The 26,420-nt window shown below is 36.3% G+C and overlaps 1 protein-coding gene across 1 annotated transcript in view; it reads right to left on the bottom strand.

The window, feature by feature from the left end:
- Positions 1-14,460: 14,460 nt before the first annotated feature.
- LOC115224496 (SUZ domain-containing protein 1) overlaps positions 14,461-26,420 on the bottom strand; it is a 34,804-nt gene continuing 22,844 nt past the window's right edge. Inside the window, exons 2-5 of the mRNA XM_029795406.2 lie at positions 25,105-25,169; positions 19,585-19,701; positions 16,597-16,728; positions 14,461-14,726 (exon numbers count right to left, since the gene is read on the bottom strand). Coding sequence (XP_029651266.1) covers positions 14,615-14,726; positions 16,597-16,728; positions 19,585-19,701; positions 25,105-25,169 — 426 coding nt within the window. The 3' untranslated portion in view covers positions 14,461-14,614. The remainder of the gene's footprint in view (positions 14,727-16,596; positions 16,729-19,584; positions 19,702-25,104; positions 25,170-26,420) is intronic.

Below are 26,420 nucleotides of genomic sequence, written 5' to 3'. Positions count from 1 at the left end.
TATCTCTCATGCCTTCGCTCCAGGGAGTGAAGCTGTAGTTTTCTCAGCCTATCCCTGTAGCTCATCCACTGCACTGTTTCAATTTCTTTTAGTGTAATGGGATTGGAGTGCTTCAAACTCTGTAGGGACCATAACTGGGAGCAGTAGTCCAGGCGGCTGAGAACAAAAGTTCTCCGCAGGGTCAACATAGTTTCTTGCTCTCTTGTCTCGAAGGACCTCAGTATCCATCTTACCAGTTGTCTACACTTTGCTACCATCTCGCTAATCTCTCTCTATATAAACGGCAGTTTGTCTGTGCGTGTTTCTGTGTGTCTGTTTGCTTGTACCCTCACCCTGACCACGGCTTTCAACCGATTCTGATGAAACTTGACACACACATAGCCCAATATCATAATTCAAAACTAACGCAGCGAAAATTTTGAAAAGTTCCCCCAGTTCTGAAAAAAATCGATAAATTCGACATGGGGTCGAAAATCAGAAACCCAAACCACAGACCGTCTAGGGGACGCAACTCCACCTTTTTAACTCTCAAAAAAAATTTACCATCATTTTTTTTCCATTTTTTTGCTATTTTTTGGCTATAACTCTCTAAAAATGCTTTATAGTTATTTCCCTTACAAACCTGAGCAACGCCGGGCGATACTGCTAGTGTGCTTATAAAATGATGCGTCATTGCACATACTGATCCCCAAGTCTTTCACTGTCTGTGACTCTGGGATTGTAGTACCTTTGGATCCTATATATTTAGATTGTATTGCATTCATGAGTTGATAGTGCAGTACTTGAAATTTTCCAGCATTAAACTGCATATTGTTTATTTTGGCCCATTTGTATATTGAATTTAGGTCCCACTCTAAGCTTGTGACATCATCTTCGTTTTTTATTGCCTGTGATATTTTGCATCCATGGCCTAGTGGTTAGAGCAGAGGACTCGCAGTCAAGGGATCACGGGTTCAAATCTCACACTGGGTGATGAGTGTGATTATGAGCGAAACACCTAAGCTCCAGCAGAAGGTAATGGCAAACTTCTGCTGACTTTTTCTATCAGTGGTGGTGCCCCAGCATGGCCGCAGCCTTCGGGCTAAAACATTTTTAAGGATTTAAAGATTTATAGCTAGTGACAGTGGCTGTCCGAGTGACTGTGGGCATATCTAAGAGGGCTATTATGAACAGTAATAGCCCCAGAACAGTTCCCTATGGGACACCACTTAAGATTTGAGTTTCCTCAGAAAGGAAACCATTGGCTGCAACTACCTGACTGTTTTTAAGGAAGTCATGCAGCCACTTTCCCAGTTTACCAGCGATGCCAAGGTCTTGTAGCTTATGGCTTATCATGCCATGATCTACCTTATCAAATGCTTTTGCAAAGTCAAGGTATATCACACTGGCATCAGAATGGTCAAGCAGCTGTTTCAAAACCTAGCATGTATGTATGTACATGACCGCGCATGTACCGTTGGCGATATTTTTTCTTCTGTCTTCCCTTCTCTGGATCTTTCCTTCTCCTATGTTTCCAACGAAGAGCTCCGCTCGAAACATTAAACCCTCCTTCTTCGCTTCTTTCCTGAGCGTCCAATAATACTATATTTGTTCTACGTCCTCGCGTTGTTGTGCTTTCTCTTTGTGTTTTCATGTTTAGATTAACTATATATATATATATGTGTGTGTATGTCTGTGTGTGTGTATGTGGATATATATATGTATATATGTACACACACATATATATATACACACATATAAATACATCTATACATACATACATACGTGTGCGTGTATGAGTGTGTGTATACATTCACATGTATATTATTAATATACCGGCTGCTGCTAATGGAAATTTGAAGAGTAGAATATAATACGATAGTAGAGAGGGAGTGATAATCACATTTACGTAGACGAGATTTAAAATTGGTAATTGTATCATTAAAACAGCAACAACAACACCTTTCATTAAGAGATTCTTTACAGGTGAGAATGATATGAATGCATGTGTGTGTGCATGAGTCTATGTGGGTGTGTATATATATATATATATATACACGCACATATGCATACATATACCTACACACATGTATGTATATTTATATGTATACATTTATATTTACATAAATGTAACCATGCCTAAATAACCAGAAGAGTTTGGTGCAGTGTTCTGACTAACCAGCCAACCCATGCAATCATAGAAAATGGACATTAAATGACGACGACGATGACATACTATATATATATCCTCAATAGGGGACTCCACTTCACGCCTCTCACGCGCCACTGCGACGAATTTACTCTGCATTCAAAATGTGACCACATGTGTACCGTTGGCGATTTTTTTCCTTCCATCTTCCCTTCTCTGGATCTTTCCTTTTCCTATGTTTCTGACGAAGAGCTCTGCTCGAAACGTAAAACCCTCCTTCTTCCCTTCCTTCCTGAGCGTCCAATAATACTATATTTGTTCCACGTCCTCGCGTTGTTGTGTTTTCATGTTTGGATTAACTTTATATATATATATTATATATATACTTACACACTCACACACATATACATAAACATAGACATGAGCATGTGCATTTTGTACTCAGAATTATGAAAGCACAGAATAAACTAGTTGTTTTGTTTGTTCATTGCCAATACATTGTATCTTACCAAAATTCCTGAGGTACCAGGAAGTAATCCATCAAGGAGGCAGAGGGACTATTTCCTGGAAAGCTCCGTGGATGAGTGACTTCCTGGAAACTTCTGTGAATGAGAGACTTCCTGGAAAGTTCCGAGGATGCGAGACTTCCCAGAAAGTTCCGAGTATGAGACTTCCAGGAAAATTCTGAAGATGAGAGGCTTCCTGGAAAGTTCCGTGAATGAGAGACTTCCTGGAAAGTTCCGAGGATGATCGGCTTCCTGGAATGTTCCGAGGGTGAGACACATATTTGTTAAGATTATAAAATCAGTGCTGGCTGTAATTTCTATTGAAAATCTGTAAAAATAACCGTAAAAAGTGATTTAATAGCACTGCTAACACAGTAGGTCACAGTATTGACTTATATACCATGCTTGAGAAGACCTGTGAAGCCAAGTGAGATTGTAGTTGTGGCTGATACCAGTGTTTCGTAACTGGCACCCATTCTGGTGGCACATAAAAAGCACCCACTACACTCTTGGAGTCGGTGGTGTTGGAAAGGGTATCCAGTTGCAGAAACCATACCAAATCAGACTGGAACCTGGTGCTGCTCTCCAGCTTACCAGTTTTCAAACTGTCCAACCCATGCCAGCATAGAAAAGAGACGTTAAATGATGATGATGATAATTATTCTTTGTAGTATATCATGGTTGCATAATGAAATATGGTGTCCCAAGTCATTAATAAAAGATACATACATATTCCACAGGGTATGCCATAATTTTTACTTTCATAGAACAAAGCCTAAAATATTGGGGAAGGGGGCAAGTAAATTACATCACCCCCACCCCTGTGCTCAGCTGGTACTTAATTTATCAACTCCTAAAGATGAAAGGCGAAGTTGACCCTAGTGGACTATGAGCTCAGAATGTATAAACAGACCCTACCATCTCAGGATATACCATAATTCGTTTTAACAAGGTATCTATCACCAATGGTGCCCAACAAATATTCATTTAACCCTTTAGCATTCAAACCGGCCAGAATATTTAACCTGTTTTATATTGAAACTGACCAGATCTTGCCTCTTACCTCAGTCCTACCATGTCATTCTAAAACTAAAGAAACCACACCACTGCAATCTCTAAACTACAAGATAATACATGATTAATTCAAAACAATATAAACAAACATCACGTTTGACAGAATAATCTGAACACTAAAGGGTTAAATTATATGGGCCTATGGTTCAGCTGTATATAAACACATGCATATATATACACACACACACACTTACAGGTTTGCCCGTATATATATTTGTTTGTCATTTTGACTTTGGCCATGCGGGAGCAGTACCTTAAGGAGATTTTAGTCAAAGCAATTGACCCTGGGGCTTATTCTTTGTAAGCCTAGTACTTGTTCTATCAGCCTCTTTTGCCAAATTGCTAAGTTATCGGAACATAAACACACCAGCATTGGTAGTCAAGCAATGGTGGGGAGGACACAAAAATATACATATATATCGGACGGGCTTCTTTCAGTCTCCATCTTCCAAATCTACTCACAAGGTTTTGGTTGGCTTGAGGCTATAATAGAAATCACTTGCTCGAAGTACCAAACAGTGGGAGTGAACCTGGAACCATGCGGTTGAGAAGCAAGCCCCTTACCACACAGCCACTATATATATATATATGCATATGCACACACACACATATATATATATATACTTTGTTTCTTGTGTTTGGCATTTCTTTTTTTCTTAATACACAGGAAATATTTGGAAGTTTCATTCCACATATCAATGACTTAAATTTTTTGTTATCTATTAATTAAAACAAAAATACAAAAAGAGCAAAAAAAAAGGAAAATTTTTTACCCAGAGGCAGAAAATTTAAGTTTCTCTTTTTTTTTTTTCTTTCTTAACAACTGTTTCAAACACTTTTTGCAGAAAGCGAAAATCAAAACCAGAAACAAAAAGGTTGTTTGTTTAACTTATTATTTATTTGTTGATTTCATTGTTTCAGCATTCAAGAGACAAAAACATCAAGAGCAACAGCAGCATAAACAAGCCAGGAGGGTGACACGGTCGGTCGGTGGCTCGTTTAAAATGTTCACTGATAAATATCGCTTACTTCAGACAAGGTCTCATGCGTTATCCTTTTCATTTATTTTATAATTGATGGATTTTGCATACTTTATAAAAATTCCATTCTTTGCACCAATTTCATATATATATATATCTTATACATACATGTTACAAATATATATGTGTGTGCATATATAATATACATATATTAGATATATATATATATTAGATATATCTTATATATGTAACCTTGATCAGTGTCCAAACTCAAAGGATACAATGCAATTTCATGTGTATATATGAATGTGTGTGTATGCATTATATGATGTTATACATGTATATATAATATGTTGTGTGTACAGATTATGTTGGATTTTCTTGTTTTTGTTATTTTTTTGTCAATTTTTATTTTTTGAATTTTCAAATTCAGTAAAAAACTATTTCTGGAAAAAATTGCAACATACTTGAATTCTTTGCTTTTTTTAAAAAAATTTTTTCCTTTCTTTAATTTTAATTTTTTAAAATTAAAATTTAAAAACAAAAAAAAATGGGAAAATAGAAATACTATTTAGATTTGGGTACCAGTAAGATACTGGTGATTTCGTCTTGTGCCTAAGAAACAAGCCATTATAATGTTGTTTATCATTTTTTACTGATTGCTAACATAGGCAGCAGGACACAAATTTATATACATACATATATGCCCACACACATGGTACCCTGAAAATATAACCTAGTTTTAGTATGATTTTTTGCATGGGTGTTTTAAAACTGGGCATCAGATTTTAGAACACTGTGTATGAGCTTATATATATATATACCTATATATACACATACATGCACGTGTACGTATATATATATATATACACATACATGTATATATATATATACCTATATATATACACATACATGCATGTGTATGTATATATATATATATACACACATACATGTATATATACCTATATATATATACACATACATGCATGTGTATGTATATATATATATATATACACACATACATGTATATATACCTATATATATATATATATATATATACACACATACATGTATATATACCTATATATATACACATACATGCATGTGTATGTATATATATATATATACACACACATACATGTATATATACCTATATATATACACATACATGCATGTGTATGTATATATACACACATACATGTATATATATACCTATATATATACACATACATGCATGTGTATGTATATATATATACACACACATACATGTATATATATATACCTATATATACACACATACATGCATGTGTATGTATATATATATACACACACATACATGTATATATATACCTATATATACACACATACATAGGTACACATATATACATGTGTATATATATAATTACACACATGTATATATAGACGTATATATACATATTCATGTATATATATAGACACACATATTCATGTATATATACACATACATATATGTATATACGTGTGTGTGTGTGTATATATATATATATATTTATATTGTCACAGAAACAAACATGTATACATTGATAAGCATATTCATTATTGACATTTTATAAACTCATCCGATTAAATCGACCCCCAGTGCATGACTGGTACTTTATTTTATCAACCCCTGTAAGGATGAAAGGCAAAGTCAACCACGGCGGGATTAGAACTCAGAACAATAAACGGCAGTAACTAAATACCACATTATTATTATTATTATTATTATTATTGCAAGATACAAATGGCCCGAGCGGATAATGCGTACTGGATTGCTAGTTCTTTAATATCACAGTTCAATTCCCACTGCAGGCTTCGTATTAGATTAGCATCTTTGACAAGACACTCAACTCTACATGAAACCAAAAAGGCCTCACACAAATTTAAGGTTATTTTATTTATTTTTTTTTTTATTAACTTCCTTTCTTTCTTATCATCATCATCATCATCACAATGTACATTCTCACCAAATTAGGGAGAATTCCTCTTGAAACATTGGCCTGTCGACTATAGACATAACAACGAAAGCATAAGTTTAAAAAAAGATAAAAGATAAAAGAAAGAAAGAAAAAAAACATACTAAAAATACCACAGAGACGAATATAAATGACAACAGCAAAAACCCGCTCATTTCTGTAGAATCTTTGTCATTAATTAGCCAAGTCAATCAGGCATGTTTCCTTGCATAAACGCGGCGCAGCAAGCATTGGCGTCGGTCTGTTTATTTTTTCTTTTGTTTCTCATCGCTATCACCTGCTTTTGTTCTGTGTGTGTATGTGTACATACATACATATATATACATATATATATATATGTGTACATACATATATATGTCTGTATGAATTTATAGATATAGGTTTCTATAATTATATAATATGTACACAATGTTGTGTGTGTGTGATGTACATATAATCACTGGTTGCATGTATTCATATTTTATATAAAGTATGAGTGAATGAATGTATATGTGTGCATGTGTATATTATATATGTAATATATATATACACATAATTGTGTGTGCGTATATATAAACCATGTTTGCATGTATGTGTTATATATATATATTCATATGTTTGTGTAAATATATCTCATTGTTTGCATGTGTGTGTATAATTTTTTAGGAACCACATTCTAGGGGATGGGAAAATGAGGATGATTTTAAAAAATGCCCTTGTCCTTTAACCCCTAACCCCAAATAATTTTTTACTCCATATATAGTCACTCCCCCAAATCCCCCCTCTTGCTGCTGCAACAGAACAGCCAAATCTTTTTAGTTCACTCACAATGGAACATTTCACACAGAACCACATCTTGTTGTTAGCTTGTGAAACAGCTGTAGAGCTTTTTCTTTTTTTTTTTTGCAGAATTTTTTTTCTACTTATTTAAATTTTTGTAATTTAAATTCATTATTATGAGATTATTATTATTATTAGAATAATAATAATAATTTTTGTTAATTAAACTGAATTTCTAGGTTCTGACCAATATTTCATTTTATCCACTTTCAAACTGAAACGGAAAGTTGAGCAGTAAGCAAAGAAGATTTGGACGGATGAATCAATGGGGGGAGGTAAAAAAAAATTTCAATTATAAAAAAATAAAAGGGGGAGGAGGAGCGGTGTCAGTGGAGCAGGAGAAAGAGAGAGAGAGGGCATTGTGGTGTTGGTTGGTGTGGACTAACGATGACAGATGAAGAGGTTAAGGTCCTTGAGACAACCATTAGCTTGAAGAAAGCTGCAGAATGTGATGACCAGAAGGGGGGGAGGGGTCAGAGTGGGGCAGGTGGCTGATGGGGGTGGGGAGCTGGAGTTGAGAATACTGGAGTGTCTGTGTAAGCCATTTTAACGAGTTCATGGATAATTACATCACATGAATATTCTTATTCTTCTTTCATTGTTTTTTTTTTAACCCATTGCTTTGAATTCTATTATTATTATCCTTGTTTAGTTGTCCATTTCAAGAAAAGCCAAAATTTACACCATTTCCTTCAGAAAAAAAAATATACATACATAAATATATATATATATATAAATATATTATATTATTATTATTATTATTATTATTGATGCAAATAAACAATCACCTTTTTTTTTCTTATTGTTTGGCCCATCCATCTTTCCAAGCAATTTTATACAACTTAGAATGTTCTTCAGCCTCTCCCATCTGTCCCTCACTTCCTTCCATGGCTAGATTGGGTTATTGTGTGATTTCATATTTGTTTTGACTAGACACAAAAGTGTTTAAAAATTTAGTGGGGAAAAAGAAAAATGGAAGCTGTGTGTGTGTGTGAATGGCCTTGAAATGAAATGAAAAAAAAAAAAAAAATTAAGTGAAATGAACTTGAATGAGCAGACCTGGAATTGAAACCCTGATGCAGATTCAATTTCAGGCTCATTTTGCACTGCACTGCGGCACTCACCACTACACAACCCACAAAACTGGCGAGAATTGTTTTGAGTGTTAATGAGGTTGGCGGTGGCAGCAGTGGTATGCCTGGCAGGAGCATGGGGGGTGGGGTGGGGATGAATGGGAAAATTCATTTGATGAAGAGGGAGAGAGGGGGAGGGGGAAGGAGAGGAGAAGTAAGAAGCAGAAAGACAAAGGGAAGGGGGTGGGGGCAAGTTGCCAATGGAAGCATCAAGTAATTTTCATGCTTTGTCCCCACCTGCTGAATAAAATAAACATTTTTAAAAAAAAAACCCCTTAATATTCCTGGCCAAATAGAAAAGAAATAAAATAGTATTAAAAAGAAAAATACAATAAAACAATTAAAATCACAAAAAAAAAACATGCTAAAAGTATTACTATTATTATTATTTATAATATACACCATTGTGGAAATTATTGTTGATTGTTAAGAGGGCAACAGAGCAGCCAAAGAGACACCTCATCTTTAAAAGTCGGCGCTGGTCTGTCTTATTGTTGGAGACAAACCCCTGGCCCAACATTGCACACATAGAATGACATTCATTATACACAACAGGGCATCGTATAAGTTGGTACCTACTTTGCAGGTAACAGAGATTGTTTTTGACCTCTGACGCTGCTACCAAACACAAGCATGATACCCCTCCCCACAAATACATACACAGACAAATTCGTCATCGTCATCACTGACCTGACCAAATTTTTTTGTAAAAAACATTTCATAAAATGTTGAGCAGCATTACACCATTTTACACATTACAAAATATTTCCTTCCACAAATGACGACCATACAATTAATTATCAACGTCAAAAAATACAACAAAGAAAGAAAAGAAAAAAAAAATGAATTCTTTAAAAATAATAATTTCCCAAAACATTGTTAAATAAAGTGACAAAATTTTTTTCTTCCAATTTATTTAAAAATCAATGAACTCAGTTTTAATTAGAATAAAAGAAAAAAAAATTAAATAACCACACAGACGTAACTATGTTGATTTGTTTGTTTTTTTGCTCTAAGGATGTTTGTGTGTGTGTGTGTGTGTGTGTGTGTGTTAGTAGGTGTGAACCCAATGTATATAAAAAAATTTGCGCATGTGTTTGAATACATACACGACATAAGCATACATAAATAGGTATGAGATCTGAGGTGACGTGAAAAAGGTTGTTGACCGCGTTTTACTAAAAAAAAAAAAAAGATACCACATAATTAACCATACTAAATCTACATTATTCACAATACTAATTATGACTAAACGACCATCAAAGCCAAAATTTGATTCAATTTCCTTTCCCTTATGGTTGTTGGTGTTATTATCATTCTTATTATTTGCACGTAGTAAGTTAAACGAACTCATTTTTACTCATTACAAAGTCCTTTACACCTCCTGTCTACTTTAACTAAATATGATTTTGTATACTGCACTTTTTCACCATTAAACACCTATTAAACTATTGTTACAATTTAAATTATGAATTTTGGCCCTCAAATTAAATACAACTTCATTAAAAAATTCTAGTAAAAATTCAAGCTATACATACATACATACATAATAAATATATATATATATATATATATATGTATGTATACATAACCTTCCTGCATAGAATATAATGCAATCATGCAACTACCAAATTTCAACAAAATGGAATTTTTAGAAACCAAACCTGGATTTAAAATAATAATAATAATGAATATTAATAATATAGATTCTATTTGAAATTAACAGGAGATTTTCAAATATTAATATATTATTAATTAATCAAAATAAACCTTACAGTTTGTTGATAGGAATTAAATAAAAAAAACAATTTTGTGCAGTTTCCCCAGCAGGACAAAACATATTTGAAGAATAAGGATTTTCATGCCAAAGTATTGAGCACCCAAATAAAAACGCTTTGGAGCAAAGTGGGGGTGGGGTGGGTGTTTTTATAGGATTTGTATACTTCTTAGATGTGTGTGTGAGTACAGTAGAATAAAAGACAAGCTTATGATTGTCATTCATATCTGACCCTTTTAAAATAAAAATTAATTAAAAAATATATGAATATAAATGTGTTCATACAGATGCATATCCTTGTAAGTGTATGTATGTGTGTATGTATGTGTGTGTGTGTGTGTCTGAATCTCCTACGCTTCACCACCAATTAAAAAAAAATAAACACAGAACATTAACGATGTTAATTAACATTCATTAAAAATAAAATAATAAAAAAAACTCTTTTTAAAATTAATTACTTCTTTCATCACGCATAAAAAATAAAAAAAAAAAGACAGAAAAAAACTGTTAAACACCAAGAAGACAGAAAAAGAGAAAATCCCCAAAAAACAAACCCAAATGAACCTTAGCATGTTGCATAAAAAAATATACATAAATATACATACATATATATATATGTGTGCGTGTGTCTGTATGTACGTACGTATATACTAGAGGTTAAAATTTTTATATCCCCTAATAAAATGGTCAAGATGTGTGTATGAAAATGATGAACAACCCAGAGGAGACGATTACAGAAGATTAGGGGTTTGAGGGAGCCAGCCTTCATGTCCTCCAAATTCTTCGAAATATACTCTATTGCCACAATGTAAAAAAAAAATAATAAATTCCTGTATTCTCACCTTCTGCAGATTATTGTTACTTGCAACACTTTGTAGATTTAGAATCACTAAAGAGATTAAGCAGTGTTTCGAGACATTAAACCTAATCCAATTAGCAGACCAAGCTACCTGTGACTAACCCCTTAAAGCCTTGACATTGGTGGGAGGGAATCTTTGCGGAAAGGGTGAGAGGGAGGGTGGTCTTATTTAAGAAGCTCTGCGTAGTTCTTTTCCCTCTTGTGAGTAAGCATGTGGTATGCTGGCAGAGAGAGACGATGATGATGGTTTGTGCTGCCAACAAACAGGATGTGATGTTTGGTAGAGAGGTGGAAAGAAAAACTGTCAAATGGATAAAAAAAAGTGGACTTGCAATTATATAATTATACATATAAGTTACATAAATGTGCATGAGTGTGTATATACATACATCACACGTATATATAAACATATATATATATATACATATACATAAATATATATATATACATATGCATACAAATATATATATACATATGGATACAAATATATATATATACATATGCATACAAATATATATATATCCATACACATAGAAATATATATATACATACATATAAAAATATATATATACATACATATAGAAATATATATATACATACATATAGAAATATATATATACATACATATAGAAATATATATATACATACATATAGAAATATATATATATATATACATACATATAGAAATATATATATACATACATATACAGATATATATATATATATATACATACATATATACACACACACACAAACATCTGTCTCTCTCTCTCTATATATATATATAACACAAACACACACATATATATACATACATATACATACACACAAGCATTTAAAAGAATATATCAAAAAGAGAATGTTGAAAAAAATAAGAAAAAGAAAAAAATGAAACGATAAAAACAGAAACTCCAACAAATACAACAACACAAAAACGTATTAAACAAAAGAAAAACAAAAAACACAAAAAAAAATTAAAGGAAATCCTTGAGTCATGTGATGAGTGGTCATTATTATCTTTTTTGCCATTTTTCCAGAGGGGATGGTCATCTCTTAATTTTTTTTCCCCTTCTCATTTGCTTAAAACCTTGCATCAATTTTTTTTCCTTCCTTTTCTAGATCATTCACTCACCACACACACACACACAAATGTAAAACAAACAACCAACTCTGCATGAATAATGGAAATAATAATAATAATAATAATAATAATAATAATAATAATGATGATAATAATAAACGGTTTCTAATTTTAGCACAAGGCCTGCAATTTTTAGCGAGAAGGGGCTTACATTTGATTGACCTCAGTACTTGGGACTGGTACTTAAATTTTTGAAAGGCAAAGTTGACCCTGGTGGCTTTTGAACTCAGGACACCAAGAGCTGAAGAAACGAAATATTTGCAAAGCACTTATTTTTTGCCCAATGCTCTAACAAAACCTGTTGGTCATTCGCCCTAAGTGAATGAAAAAAATAAATAATAATAATAATCATTATTATTATTATTATCATTATTATATTATTATTATTATAATGATAAAATAATAATTTCACATTTTAACACAAGGCAGCAATTTGGGGGATGGGGTGTGTGAATGTGGAGTAGGGGTTTAGTTGAATACATCAACCCCAGTGTGTAACTGGTACTATATATATATATATATATATATATATATATATATTTTTTTTTGACCAACACAAGGATGAAAGGTAAAAGTCAACCTCAGCAGAATTTGAACTCAGAACATAAAGCACTGCAAGGAAATTGTCGCTAAGCATGTCGGTCAGATGTGCTAACAATTCTGCCAGCTCACCACCTAAATAATAATAATAATAATAATAATGATAATAATAATGATGATAATATTAATAATGATGATGATGATAATGGTGATGATGATGATAATAATAAAAGCATCAAAAATAAAAGACAAAAAGAGTAGAAGAAGAGGAAGAAGCAGGATGTTTATCTCATGTTTTTTGGGTGTTTTTTAAAGGATTCTGTTTTTTTCTTTTTCTTGTTCTTTTGTTCTTCTCCGTTTTTTGTTGTTGTTTTTTTTTTGTTTGTTTGTTTGTTAATTAAGAGAACAGTTTTTAAGATTGGGTCACTACAAAACTTTGATGGTGTTGAAGAAGAAGGGCATTGAGAGAGAGAGAGAGAGAGAGAGAGAGAGAGAGTGGATGGTTGGTTGGACGAAGGTACAACAGGAAGGGGGTGGGTGGGTGAAGACCGAAGTCCCTACCCCCAACCTCCCCCCTCCCTCCTTCTCTCCAGGGGAGGAGAAGGAAGGACAGGGACAAGTAGGATGGTTTTTCATTATTGTCTTGTTATTGTTTGTTTGTTTGGGGTTTTTTTTTTGCATTTTTACTTTCTTTTGTTTTATTATTATTATTATTATTATTTTTTTTTTTTTTACAATGGTGTGATAGCAGTAGTCTCCATGGCAACAGGTACAGACATAGATTCCCCCACCCACCCACCAAACCCCACCCCCACTGTTTGTGTGTGTGTGTCTGTAAGTGTGTAATTCTCAAAAGCAATACATTAATAACGATGTTGGGTGTTATTTTCTTTTTCTCGAGTATGTCGGTATATATATATATGTGTGTGTGTTTATGTATGAGTGTATGTGTGTGTATATGTATGTATATATATATATACATACAAACATGTATATGCACACATATGTATAGACGTGTGTGTGTGTATATATATATATATATATATATATGCATACAAACATGTATACACACGTGTGTGTGTGTATATATATATATACACACACACACATATAAGTGCATATATATGTCTATGTGTGTGTGTGTGTATATATATGTATATATATAAACAGGCACATATACATACATATACACACATATATACATATATACACATATATACACACGTGTGTGTGTGTATATATACACACACACACACATATAAGTGCATATATATGTCTATGTGTGTGTGTGTGTATATATGTATATATATATATAAACAGGCACATATACATACATATACACACATATATACATAGATGCATTAATATAGGAGTGTGTACATATACATGTACACACACACACACACAAGCATGTATTACATGTCATTATATATATATACATACACACACACATACATATACATGTATTACATACATATATATCATTATATAGATATGTGTGTGTATATACATATATATTCATGTATATACCATTATATATATATATATATACATACACACACACATAAATATATATATATATATATATAGCTTGATATCTTTTGATTTCTCCAAGTGAGGGGTTTACAGCCATATTTTTTCTACCCCCTCCAGTTTCCGACAACTACCTCTGTGCACTAATGAAACCACGGCTGCCATCCGGACCCTTTGGTTGACGGACTATGTTGTTGTCTGGACTGCAATAATCCAATGGTTGCAGTAATTTCACAGGTTTGCTGGAAAAGAGAAAACAAAAATAGATATATATAAATATATAAAAAGGAAAAACAATTACAAAACAAAGCAAAAAAAAAAGGTGCAAGAGTGGCTGTGTGGTAAGTAGCTTGCTTACCAACCACATAGTTCCAGGTTCAGTCTCACTGCGTGGCACCTTGGGCAGGTGTCTTCTACTATACCCTCGGGCCAACCAAAGCCTTGTGAGTGGATTTGGTAGACGGAAACTGAAAGAAGCCCGTCGTATATATATGTATGTGCGTGTATGTTTGTGTGACTGTATTTGTCCCCCTAGCATTGCTTGACAACCGATGCTGGTGTGTTTATGTCCCCGTCACTTAGCGGTTCGGCAAAAGAGACCGATAGAATAAGTACTGGGCTTACAACGAATAAGTCCCAGGGTCGAGTTACTCAACTAAAGGCGATGCTCCAGCATGGCCACAGTCAAATGACTGAAACAAGTAAAAGAGAAAGAAAGAGAGTTATCATGGCTCTATGGTTAAGAAGCTTTTGTTGTGTAACCACATGGTTTTGGGTTCAGCCCCCACCTTTCACCCTCACTTGGGTGCATCCAAATGCACCCTAACCCCTATGCCTGTTCATTCCTTCCCAGAACATCAACCGTCTGGAATTTGATCCTGGGTCATATCTTTCTGACAGGTGTTGGTCTCAAATCATTTAAATGGAACTTAAATGGCACCAAACTGACCTGTCTTAGAGGAATTGCAAAAGTCATGGGCTCTGCCCCTTCCCCTAGGCTTAATTTCCATCTATCTCTTCCACTTGCTATTTCTAGCAGGCTGATGGGCTTAGAATCCTCAGGCCCTTTTCCAGAGGGTCCTCTCGGAAGCAACCGTCATTACACTTTCCTGCTGGATTCCCAGGCTTGACCAACTCAGACTATGGACATTATCCAACCATCTCATTTTTGGTCCACCCCTGGGTCTCCTGCTCCCTTGGTTTGAAGAATGTGTTATGCGATTCCTTCCTGTGATATTCTAATCACATGTTCATAATACCGGAACTGTCACCTCTCAATGCAGAGAAATAATGGCTTGACCTGGAGAGACTCACACCTCCAAGTAATGCACCCAGTCAAGTAATATTGCTCAAAAGAACCTTTAACAGACCCCCATTTTGGCTTCTTGTATTCGCGAATGTACTCTTTTGGTCATTACCCAACATTCATAACTCACTGAGACTAATGGATTTTATGCAACCATCTCGTCCTTGATCCACCCTAGGTCACCCACCAGTTGGCTCAGCTTGAAGGACCCATCTTGAAATTCTTTCTTGAGACATTCTAATCACACAGAGTTGTGACCCCTCAATGTGGAGAAGTAGTGGCTTGATATGGAGAGATCCCCTGACCTCTGACCTATGAACCATGTTGAGTAACATTACTCCAGAGACCCTTCAGAGGAACCCCATTTTGGCCTCTTGCATTTGCAATCCTACTCTTTCAATCACCTGGCGTGGCTGTGTGGTAAGAAGCTTGCTTCCCAACCACATGGTTCTGGGTTCAGTCTCACTGTATGGCACCTTGGGCAAGCTTTTTCTACTATAACCCCGGGCCTACCAAAGCCTCATGAGTGGACTCGGTAGACAGAAACTGAAGGAAGACCATCATGTGTGTGTATGTATATATGTGCGTGTGTACATGGATACATGTTTTTTGCGCTTGTTCCCACCAAACTGCTGGACAACCAGTGTTGGTTTGTTTACATTCCTGTAACAAAGTGGTTCAGTTTAAGAGACTGACAGAATAAGTACCAAACTTAAAAGTTAAGTAACGGGGTCAATTTGTTCAGCACGGCCGCAATCCAATGATTGAAACAAGCGAAAGGTAAAAGATAAGAGAGCAAGCCTCACCTATTGTCTGAAGGCAATTGTGTCTGTTGGCCATCATAGCCAGTTGCACATCCCATGATCCTCAGTCTGGCTTCAGCATATTCAGCTTCTCGTTGTTCCAGTGTCTTTAGGGGACGATTAACTGAAACATTGCTAAAACGGAAAGAGAGAAAAAAAAAAAGAGAAATAAGGCTCGTTTCAAACATTTCCACCAGCTGTTTCTGTTTACGGTGGGTGCCCCAGCATGGCCACAACCCAATCACTGAAACAAGAAGGTACAAGATAAAAAGTGCTGATCTGGGGGAGAGGGGAGAAAGGGAGTGACTGAGCGAGCAAACAAACTAACTAACAAACAAACAAACAAACATTGTTTATACAGTGCTATGTTCAAGAGATGAGGAATTATTTACATTATTTACATTTGACGGATATTTGTCCTCATCTTGTTTGTTGTTAACACAACATCTCGGCTGAAATACTCTCCAGCCTTCATCAGGTGTCTTGGGGGAAACTTCAAACCTGAGTTCTCATTCTACAGGCATATGGTGTAGTGGTTAAGAGCGCGGGCTACTAACCCCAAGATTCCGAGTTCAATTCCAAGCAGTGACCTGAATAATAATAACATCGAAAAATACCTTAGGAATGAGAACCCAGGTTCGAAACTTCCCCAAGACACCTGATGAAGGGCTCGAGGGTATATCAGCCAAAACGTGTTAACAACAAACAAGATGAGGACAAATATCTGTCAATTGTAAATAACATATTGCTTCATCCAAAGTGGGAACCTCTACATAGGTACTTGACCTGTTAGAAGAAATAGCAGCAGGACATTCTTCACATCACATTTGAACTTCTTAAGAAAAGAAGGTGCAAACTGGTTAATATAACCCTAGGTACATTATATCTGGAAAGCAAACAAATAAATAAAATAAAATAAAAAATAAAATGGTTTCAAATTTTGGCACAAGGCCAGCAATTTCAGGAAAGGGTAAGTTAATTACATCAACCCCAGTACACAACTGGTACCTACTTTATCGACCCCTGGAAGGATGAAAAGCAAAGTTAAACCCCCAAAAAGATGAAAGACAAAATCGACCTCAGCAGAATTTGAACTCAGAATGCACGAAATGCCACAAAGCATTTTGTCTGATGCGCAAACAATTCAGCCAGCTCACCACCTTTAAGTAAAATAATAATATGAAAGGGGATGTTCACAGTTGGAATATCTTTCATCATAGGTCAACTGACATGTGTGTGTGTGCACGCGTGTTCAGTACACTCTGTAAAGTGGTTGGCATTAAGAATGGCATCCAGTCCATAGAAACCATGCCAAAGCAGAGAGTAGACATCTGACTTGCCAGCTTCTGTGGAATCATCTGACCCATGACAGCATGGAAAAATGGACATAAAATAATGTGATGTTTTCCTAGAAAGCCGAACCATCACTATCCTCTTAGCAATCCTAACCCTTGACTAAGCTGAGCATCCATGATGTGACAACTGGAGGGAGATAGGGCTGCCCTAGTATACCACTGGTACTCATTTTCAGGCCGAATTGATTGAAGCCACGTGGAATTAAGTGCCTTGCTCAGAGACAATGCACTGCCCAGTCCAGGAACTGAACCCACCACTTTATGATCAGATGATAGACTTAATCCATCACCAGGGTTTAATACTAACACCTGGTCCTAAGGTGCCTTAAATGCTGCTGCTATTATAGTGGTAGTAGTAGTAGTAGTAGTAGTAGTGGTGGTGACTAACTGTTTTTCATTGAAGTGGAGCTTCATTCTCATTCTTGTCTCGCTGAGATTAGACAGACATATGATCACAAGCATTCCAGTCGTGACTATCCCACCATTCTTTTAGACGTGGGGTGATTTGAGGGAAATTCGTTTGTTACATCTAGTGGTTTGAACTACCCTAACCTAGGCGTAGAGCCCTCTTCTCCCAGCCCATGTCTGGCTTATATGAAGCATGGTTTTTGTCACCACTGGGAAAAAGCAGTTAAGTACCTTGCTTAAGGAAGACCTAATACCACGATTTTGGCAGTAATGAAACGTGGGCTTTTGATCACTGTTAGCAAAATATACCAGTGTAAACAATATCAATGTCTCTTTTCTTTTTCCATGCAAACATTGTCTTCGACTCATTTTTTGAATATTTCTACTTTCCTTACATCTACATTATTAGATATATTATTTACACATTTCATAACTGTCTCATCACTATTTTGGTGAATTCAGTGAAGTCTGTGCTTCACTGAAGAGGTGTAATAACATTAAAACATGTCCTCAGTGAAAGAGAGAGAGAGAGAGAGAAGAGAATATACATTGGGTGTATATATATTCTTTTAGTTGGTTCAGACTGTGGCAATGCTGGAACACTGCCTTGAAGTGTTTCAGTCAAACAGATTGAAACCCCATCTCAGGGCTTAGTTTTTTAAGCCTAGTACCTATTCTATTGGTCTCTTCTGCTGAACTGCTAAGTTATGGAGATGTAAACACACCAACACCAGTTGTCAGGCAGTGATGGGGGTAAAAACACAGACACAAAGGCACACACATATATATGTACACATACATTATACAATGGGCTTCTTTCAGTTTCCATCTACTAAATCCACTCGAAAGGTTTTGGTCAGCCCAAGGCTACACTTGAAGATATTTGTCCAAGGTGTCACGCAGTGGGACTGAACCTTGAACCATGTGGTTGGGAAGCAAGCTTCTTACCACACAATCCTAACAAATAAAACTGCATTAATTAACTTTTTAGCATTTAAATTAATTATATCAAGCCAAAAATATTCTGTGTATTTTATGTTCAAACCAGCCAGATCCAGCCTCTTACACCTACCCTACAATGTTATTCTAAAAATAAACATGTAACTGAAATCTGAAAGCTACGAGATAATCCACGATTAAGTCAAAACAATGTGGATAAATAAGGATTACATTTGACAGAGTGATCTGAATGCTAAAGGGTTAAAGATGAAAGAAACACGGGACTCACTTTGCTGAATTGCCAGTTCTGTTGGTTGTAGCACCAGTACCAGGCTGCCGTTTCAAAATCTTCACTTGAGGTTGGTAGGTTGTTCTCAAAGTGTCTTCTTGCAATGGGGACAATAACCTGGAGGTGAAACAAAAGAGATTTAAGAAAAATGACAAAGAAAAGGAAGTAAAAGACACAAAAAAGGCATGAGGATGTGTGTGTGTGCATGTGCCTGTGTGTGTGTGTATGTGAGAGAGAGAGAGAGAGAGAGTGAGAGAGAGAGAGAAGCCACAGCTGTGGCCAAGTGGTTCACATTAAAATTATCTGATTATGTAAGGCAGAAATGTTAGCACGCCAGGCGAAATGCTTAGCAGTATTTCATCTACCACTACGTTCTGAGTTCAAATTCAAGAGCAGAGAGCCAAGAGGATGTCTATATCAGCCCACAACTACACAGGCACCTAAAACAATTAGCAAAACCATGGTACATACGACTAGGTCATACTCATTTGCTAAGTTTTTTTTTCTTCATTGGGGTTCAACACTGAACAAGGTAGATAACTCTTCTTGTTCCAATTAATGCGAACAATAACAAACAAGCCTTACTCTGGGCTCATGTTGCTGTATAGCCCTAGGTCAGCCATGAATGAGTAGACCTATGGTCAAAAACCCTCCTGTCATGACTTCATCTTTTGTTTATCTAAGGCTGCATTGCCCATTTCTATTGTATTTTTTTTTAAGATGGTCACACTAACTTTAACTGAATCACTGTAAGGTTTAGAGGATGGTCAGCCTTGTTGAGGACACAACCAACTCTCTGATCCTGGTGCCATGATAAAATGCATATGGTACACACTGTAAGAAAGCTGACCAGAGAGAATTAATGCATTCGAGCTTTGGTGTTGGAGAAGACTTTTACAGATTCCATGGACAGCGAGGCTCACCAATGGAGAAGTTCTTAAGTAGATCAGGCCGAAAATGTCGCTAGAAGCTAGGATCACCAAGCATAGATTGGCATATTTCGGTCATATTATGCGGAGAAAATCCCTGGAGAAGGACATCCTGCTCGGAATGGTCAGTGGCAAGAGAGGAAGAGGCCGACCAAGAACCCGCTGGCTTGACACCATCAAGAGTGATACCGGAATGGACATAGCCAATCTGAAAGAAGCGGCCCAGGATAGAACTGACTGGAGGACACTGATCCAACGAGTAACCGAGAGTCGACTTCGACTGAGCGGATAGAAAGATAGACACACTGTAAAATAGTTGGTGTTAGAAAGAACATACAGCTGCAGAAAGCATGCCTAAAATTGCAGCATATGAGCAACAGACGATCCTTTGATCCATCTTGGAGAACAGTGACTACGAATAAGATGTACAATAATTAGTCCAACTGAAGCCGGTACGGGAAGCAGGCATTAAATGATGATGATGATGACGATAGTGAGGACTGTGAGATATGATTGGAGACATTTGGCTGCTATCTCTAGCAAACTGAGTGGCCACATAGACACTCCCAGCTGTGAAAACAATTGCGCCAACAATCTCGGTGGTTTATTTATTGGAACGATAGCGAGAGAGGATCGTTAAATTTTGAAGATTTATAAAGTCTGGCAATTTACTGCAACAGTTCAAATGATTAGATTAACTGTTCGTTAACCATTTTGATCCCAAACATCCACCGAAAACAATCTCCAAATTCATGCTAAAAGGGCTCTCACTTCACAGTCTTTAACCCTTTTCTTACCATATTTCTGTTGAAATACACTGCCTTAATTTCAATTAATTTTGAAAATAACGAAGAATTCATTAATTCTTGTTATAATTATTCTGGTGTTTGGAACATAAATTACCATGAAATTTTGAAGTAAGGTTTTTAAATCACTTTAAAACGGGAAGTTTGTATCATGAAATTTGTGGGGATCTCAAAAGTTATCAAAGGAGTTAAGCCTTTTGTTACCATATTTCTTTTAAAAAATACCGCCTTTGTTCCAATTAATTTGGAAAATAAGAAAAACTTTGATAAAATAACTCAATCCATTATTAACCCTTTAGTGTTCAGATTATTCTATCAAACATAATACTTATTGATTCCCATTAATTTGAATTAATCATGCATTATCACATATCTTCAAGATCTTGATGGTGTAATTACTTAATGTAGAATAACATTGTAGGGTAGGTGTGAGAGCCTGGATCTGGTCAGTTTGAACATAAAACAGATTAACTATTTTGGCCGGATATGGCCGGTTTAAATACTAAAGGGTTAAGCTAAAACATTTGAGTGAGGTAAAAAAGACATTCGAGCGAGGTTGTTGCCAGTGCCGCTGGACTGGCTCCTGTGCAGGTGGCACATAAAAAGCACCATTTGAGCGTGGCCGTTGCCAGTACCACCAAACTGGCCCTCGTGCTGGTGGCATGTAAAAGCACCCATTACACTCTTGGAGTGGTTGGCATTAGGAAGGGCATCCAGCTGTAGAAACTCTGCCAGATCAGATTGGAGTCTGGTTTGCCAGACCTCAGTCAAATCGTCCAACCCATGCTAGCATGGAAAGTGGACGCTAAACGATGATGATGTTTGGAACATAAATTAATATGAGATGGAATGTTTTAATTTAGATTATTTTAAAACCAGAAGTTTGCAGCATAGAACCGGGGGTGGTCTCAGACAGTTTGATATCAAAAGAGTTAAATATTTAAATTAAAACCTTCCAGCATGATTTGGAAGAAATTATAAAACCTGGCAATTTGCTGCAACAGTTTAAATAACAGAGATTAACTGTTCATTAACCATTTTAATACCAACACTACCCACCCACCGAGACTGTCTCTAGGTGTATGATTATAAGTCTCTCATTTTGCACTATTTAACCCAGTTTTTAATTCGTTGCCTTGGTCTCAATTGTTTTTGAAAATCATGAACAATGCACACTGAACTGAAAGCTTACAGAGATTAACTTCGTCTTTCATTCTTTCAGGGTCACTGAAAAAAGTACCAATCCAAGACGGAATATATATTGGTGGAAGGGTGAGAACCATCAGACCAGATATCTTGTGGTATTTGTTACGGCTTTTTGCATTCTGAATTCAAATCCCGCCAAGGCCTACTTGAGTGGTAGACTTAAGTCCTATCTATGTTTAACCCTTTAGCATTTAAACTGGCCATATCCGGCCAAAAGTATTCTGCCTGTTTTATGTTCAAATTGGCCAGATCTGGTTGCTCAGACAAACCCTACAATATCGTTTTAAAGATTAACAGCTACCTCATCAAAATCTCACAGCTACAAGATTAATGAATGATTAGTTCAAAACAATGTGGATAAAAAGGATTAATTTTGGCAGAATAATGTGAACACTAAAGGGTTAACACCACCAACTGGTGCCTTGGGTATCATTAGCAGAATCCACTCTGTTGTAAACATTCAAGTCAGGTCCCAAGTAAGATGATAACTCTCTCCCTTCCTCCCACCAGCCTTGGAGACCCTAAAAACCTTAAAGGGTCATAGGTGTTGCCCTTCGTTCCCAGACTAAGTGGTAAAAACATAAAAAGTATCCATTAATATGTTGTGGAAATTTTCAATTTCAAATAGAGTGGGTGGGGAAAAAAATGGGCCCTGTCTTTGGTAAATCTATCAGCTGCATAAATGATGTGAAACGGCTCTGTGACAGGAAAGAGTATTCACCCTAAATCATACAGAGATGGGAGGGGGGGGGGCATTTCTTAGAAACCATAAAAATCTATGACATGCCAAAAATCTGCCCACTTGCTCTGGCACTCCATGCATCTTCTCTATAGCAAGACACCTGTGCTTTTCTCTCTATCACACCTTGACCTCCCAACACCAAGCACAATGTCACAACCCTCTGTCCAGTTGAGGGGACTTTCCATTTTCTTGTTCCTTTCCTGTTTTTGCAAATTGTTTGGTGACCTCACTGGTGCTGGTGCATGATTAAAAAGCCTCCAGCACACACAGCAAAGTAACTGGTGTTAGGAAGGGCATCTGGCTGTAGAAACCAAGCAAAATTGACATTGGAGCTCAATGTATCCCTCTGTCTCACTGGACCATGTCAGACTGTCCAAGCCATGCCAGCATGGAAAATAAACCTTAACCATTTTGCATTTAAACTGGCCTTATTAGGCTCAAATATTCTAACCTGTTTTATATTCAAACTGGCAAGATCCAGCCTCTCACACCTACCCTGCAAAGTCATTCTAAAAATTAAAAAAAATCCACGTCATCGAAATCTTAAAGCTACAAGATACTGCACGATTAATTTAACCCTTTAGCATTCAGATTACTCTGTCAAATGTAAAGCCTGTTTGATCACATTGTTTTAAATTAATTGTACAGCATCTTGTAACTCTGAGAGTTTGATAATGTCCCTGTTTATTTTTAATATGACTTTGTAGTGTAAGTGTGAGAGGTCAGAGCTGGCTGGTTTGAGCATAAAACAGGAAGACAATTTTGGCCTGATATGGCCGGTTTAAACACTAAAGGGTTAAAAACGAAGTGAATAAATAAGCATTGTATTTGATAGAGTAATTTGAATGCTAAAGGGTTAAATGGCCATATCTGGCCTCTTACACCTACCCTACACCTGTCGTTCTAATAAATAAACAATCACATCACTGAAATCTCATAGCTACAAGATGATTAACTCAAAATGATGTGAATAAATAAGCAATATATTTGATAAAGTGATCTGAATGCCAATGGGCTAAAATGGCAATGCAAATCTCATTCTTCTACACCAGTGCTTTTCAAACTTTTTGCTGGAGCAGAACCCCAAGGAAACATTCCACTGGCTCGAGGAACCCCTATTTAAAACTGTATACAGCTATGGTACGACCACACTTGGAATTCGCATCATCAGTTTGGAACCCCTATCTTGCTCAGAACATTGACCTCCTGGAATCTGTCCAGAGACGTGCAACCAAACGCATATCCTCCATCAGACACCTACCATATTCTGAGCGCCTTGTTTCCCTGGGCATGGATTCACTGAAGCTCCGGCGTCTGGCGACAGACTTGGTAAACACCCACAAGGTTATCAACCACCTCACCAACAACAACACTGAACACCTTTTTGATCTCCATGTGTCTAACACACGTGGACATGCCTACAAAGTCAGAAAACAGCACAGCTCCCATGACTTTCGGAAACATTTTTTCACGCTCAGAGTTGCTGAAGCATGGAATAAACTGCCTGCGTCAGTTGTTGACTGCCATGACACTGCATCCTTTAAGGCCCTCATGCTTTCCGAAATCCGCCGAAACTACACCTGATTATATATACACTTTAGACGAGTTGTAGTGCACCTGAGCACTGTACACAATTATTATTATATATTATATTATAATTGAATAGTCTTATGCACACATATCTGCACAGGAGAATTAAAAATTACTGCCGATTTTAGCAGTTTTGTAACTTCTTGCGGAACCCCTGGACTGTACTGGTGGAACCCTAAGGTTCCGCGGAACCCTGGTTGAAAACCACTGTTATACACACACACACACAGATATCTGAAATACTTACCGATTCACAGTATGAGTTTTAGGCTTCAAGTTTTCATTGAACTCCTTGAGTTGTTTATCGAAAACCTAAAAAAAAACACAAAAAGAAATTTAAAATTCAAAGAATTAACACCAGTAAATAAAATAAATAGGTTTCACATTATTTGAATGTGAAGGGTAAAAATTTCACCCTCCAAAAGACAAAAGACAAAACAGATATTAGAATGACTCGCTCTTTTACTTGTTTCAGTCATGAGACTGTGGCCATGCTGGAGCACCGCCTTTAGTCGAGCAAATCGACCCCACGACTTATTCTTTGTAAGCCTAGTACTTATTCTATCGGTCTCTTTTGCCAAACTGCTAAGTTATGAGGATATAAACACACCAGCATTGGTTGTCAAGCGATGTTGGGGGGGACAAACACAGACACACGAACATATATATATACATATACACAACGGGCTTCTTTCAGTTTCTGTCTACCAAATTCACTCACAAGGCTTTGGTAGGCCAGAAACTGAAAGAAGCCTTCCCATATATACAAACATACATACGTATATTTTTTTGTACGTGTGTTTATCCCTCACCAGTCCTTGACAACTTGTGTTGGTTTGTTTACATTCCTGTAACTTGACAGTTCAGCAAAAGAGACCAATAGGATAGGTACGGGGGGGGGGAGACAAGACATGGGATAATGTAGATACAAAATGAATAAAAAAACAGGATGGCCACAAATGAAATGCATCTGATCACACACCTACTGTGTTGTGGTCAACCCAGAGATAAACAATAACAGCACTATATCCACATATTGCTTTCAAATTTTAGCACAAGGCCAGCGTTCAACTGATACCCATTTTAGTAACCCTAAAAGGATGAAAGGCAAAGTCTACCTCAGCAGGATTTAACCCTTTAGCATTTAAACCGGTCATATCCAGTCAAAAGTATTCTGCCTGTTTTATGTTCAAACTGGCCATATCTGGTCTCTCGCACCAACCCTACAATATCATTTTAAAAATTAATAGTTACCTCGTCAAAATCTCACAGCTACAAGATAATGCATGATTAGTTCAAAACAATGTGGATAAAGAAGCATTAATTTTGGGAGAATGATGCGAACACTAAAGGGTTAAACTCAGAATGTGCAGACATGAAATGGCGCTAACCATTTTATCCAGTCTGCTACCCTTATGTCTACATATTCCCATCAAATATTGGGTTGTTCTCTTGAGCAAGGCCCATGATTCCACTGGCTCCAGTTTCTCAGACTGAGGTTGAAAAAAAGTTTCACTTTTATTAATTCACTAGCTGGCCCCATGCCATCAAAAATGACGGCTA

Source organism: Octopus sinensis, linkage group LG25 (assembly GCF_006345805.1).
Source record: "Octopus sinensis linkage group LG25, ASM634580v1, whole genome shotgun sequence".
In the NCBI taxonomy this organism is placed as follows: Eukaryota; Metazoa; Mollusca; class Cephalopoda; order Octopoda; family Octopodidae; genus Octopus; species Octopus sinensis.
This window is presented reverse-complemented; position numbering and strand designations above follow the sequence as displayed.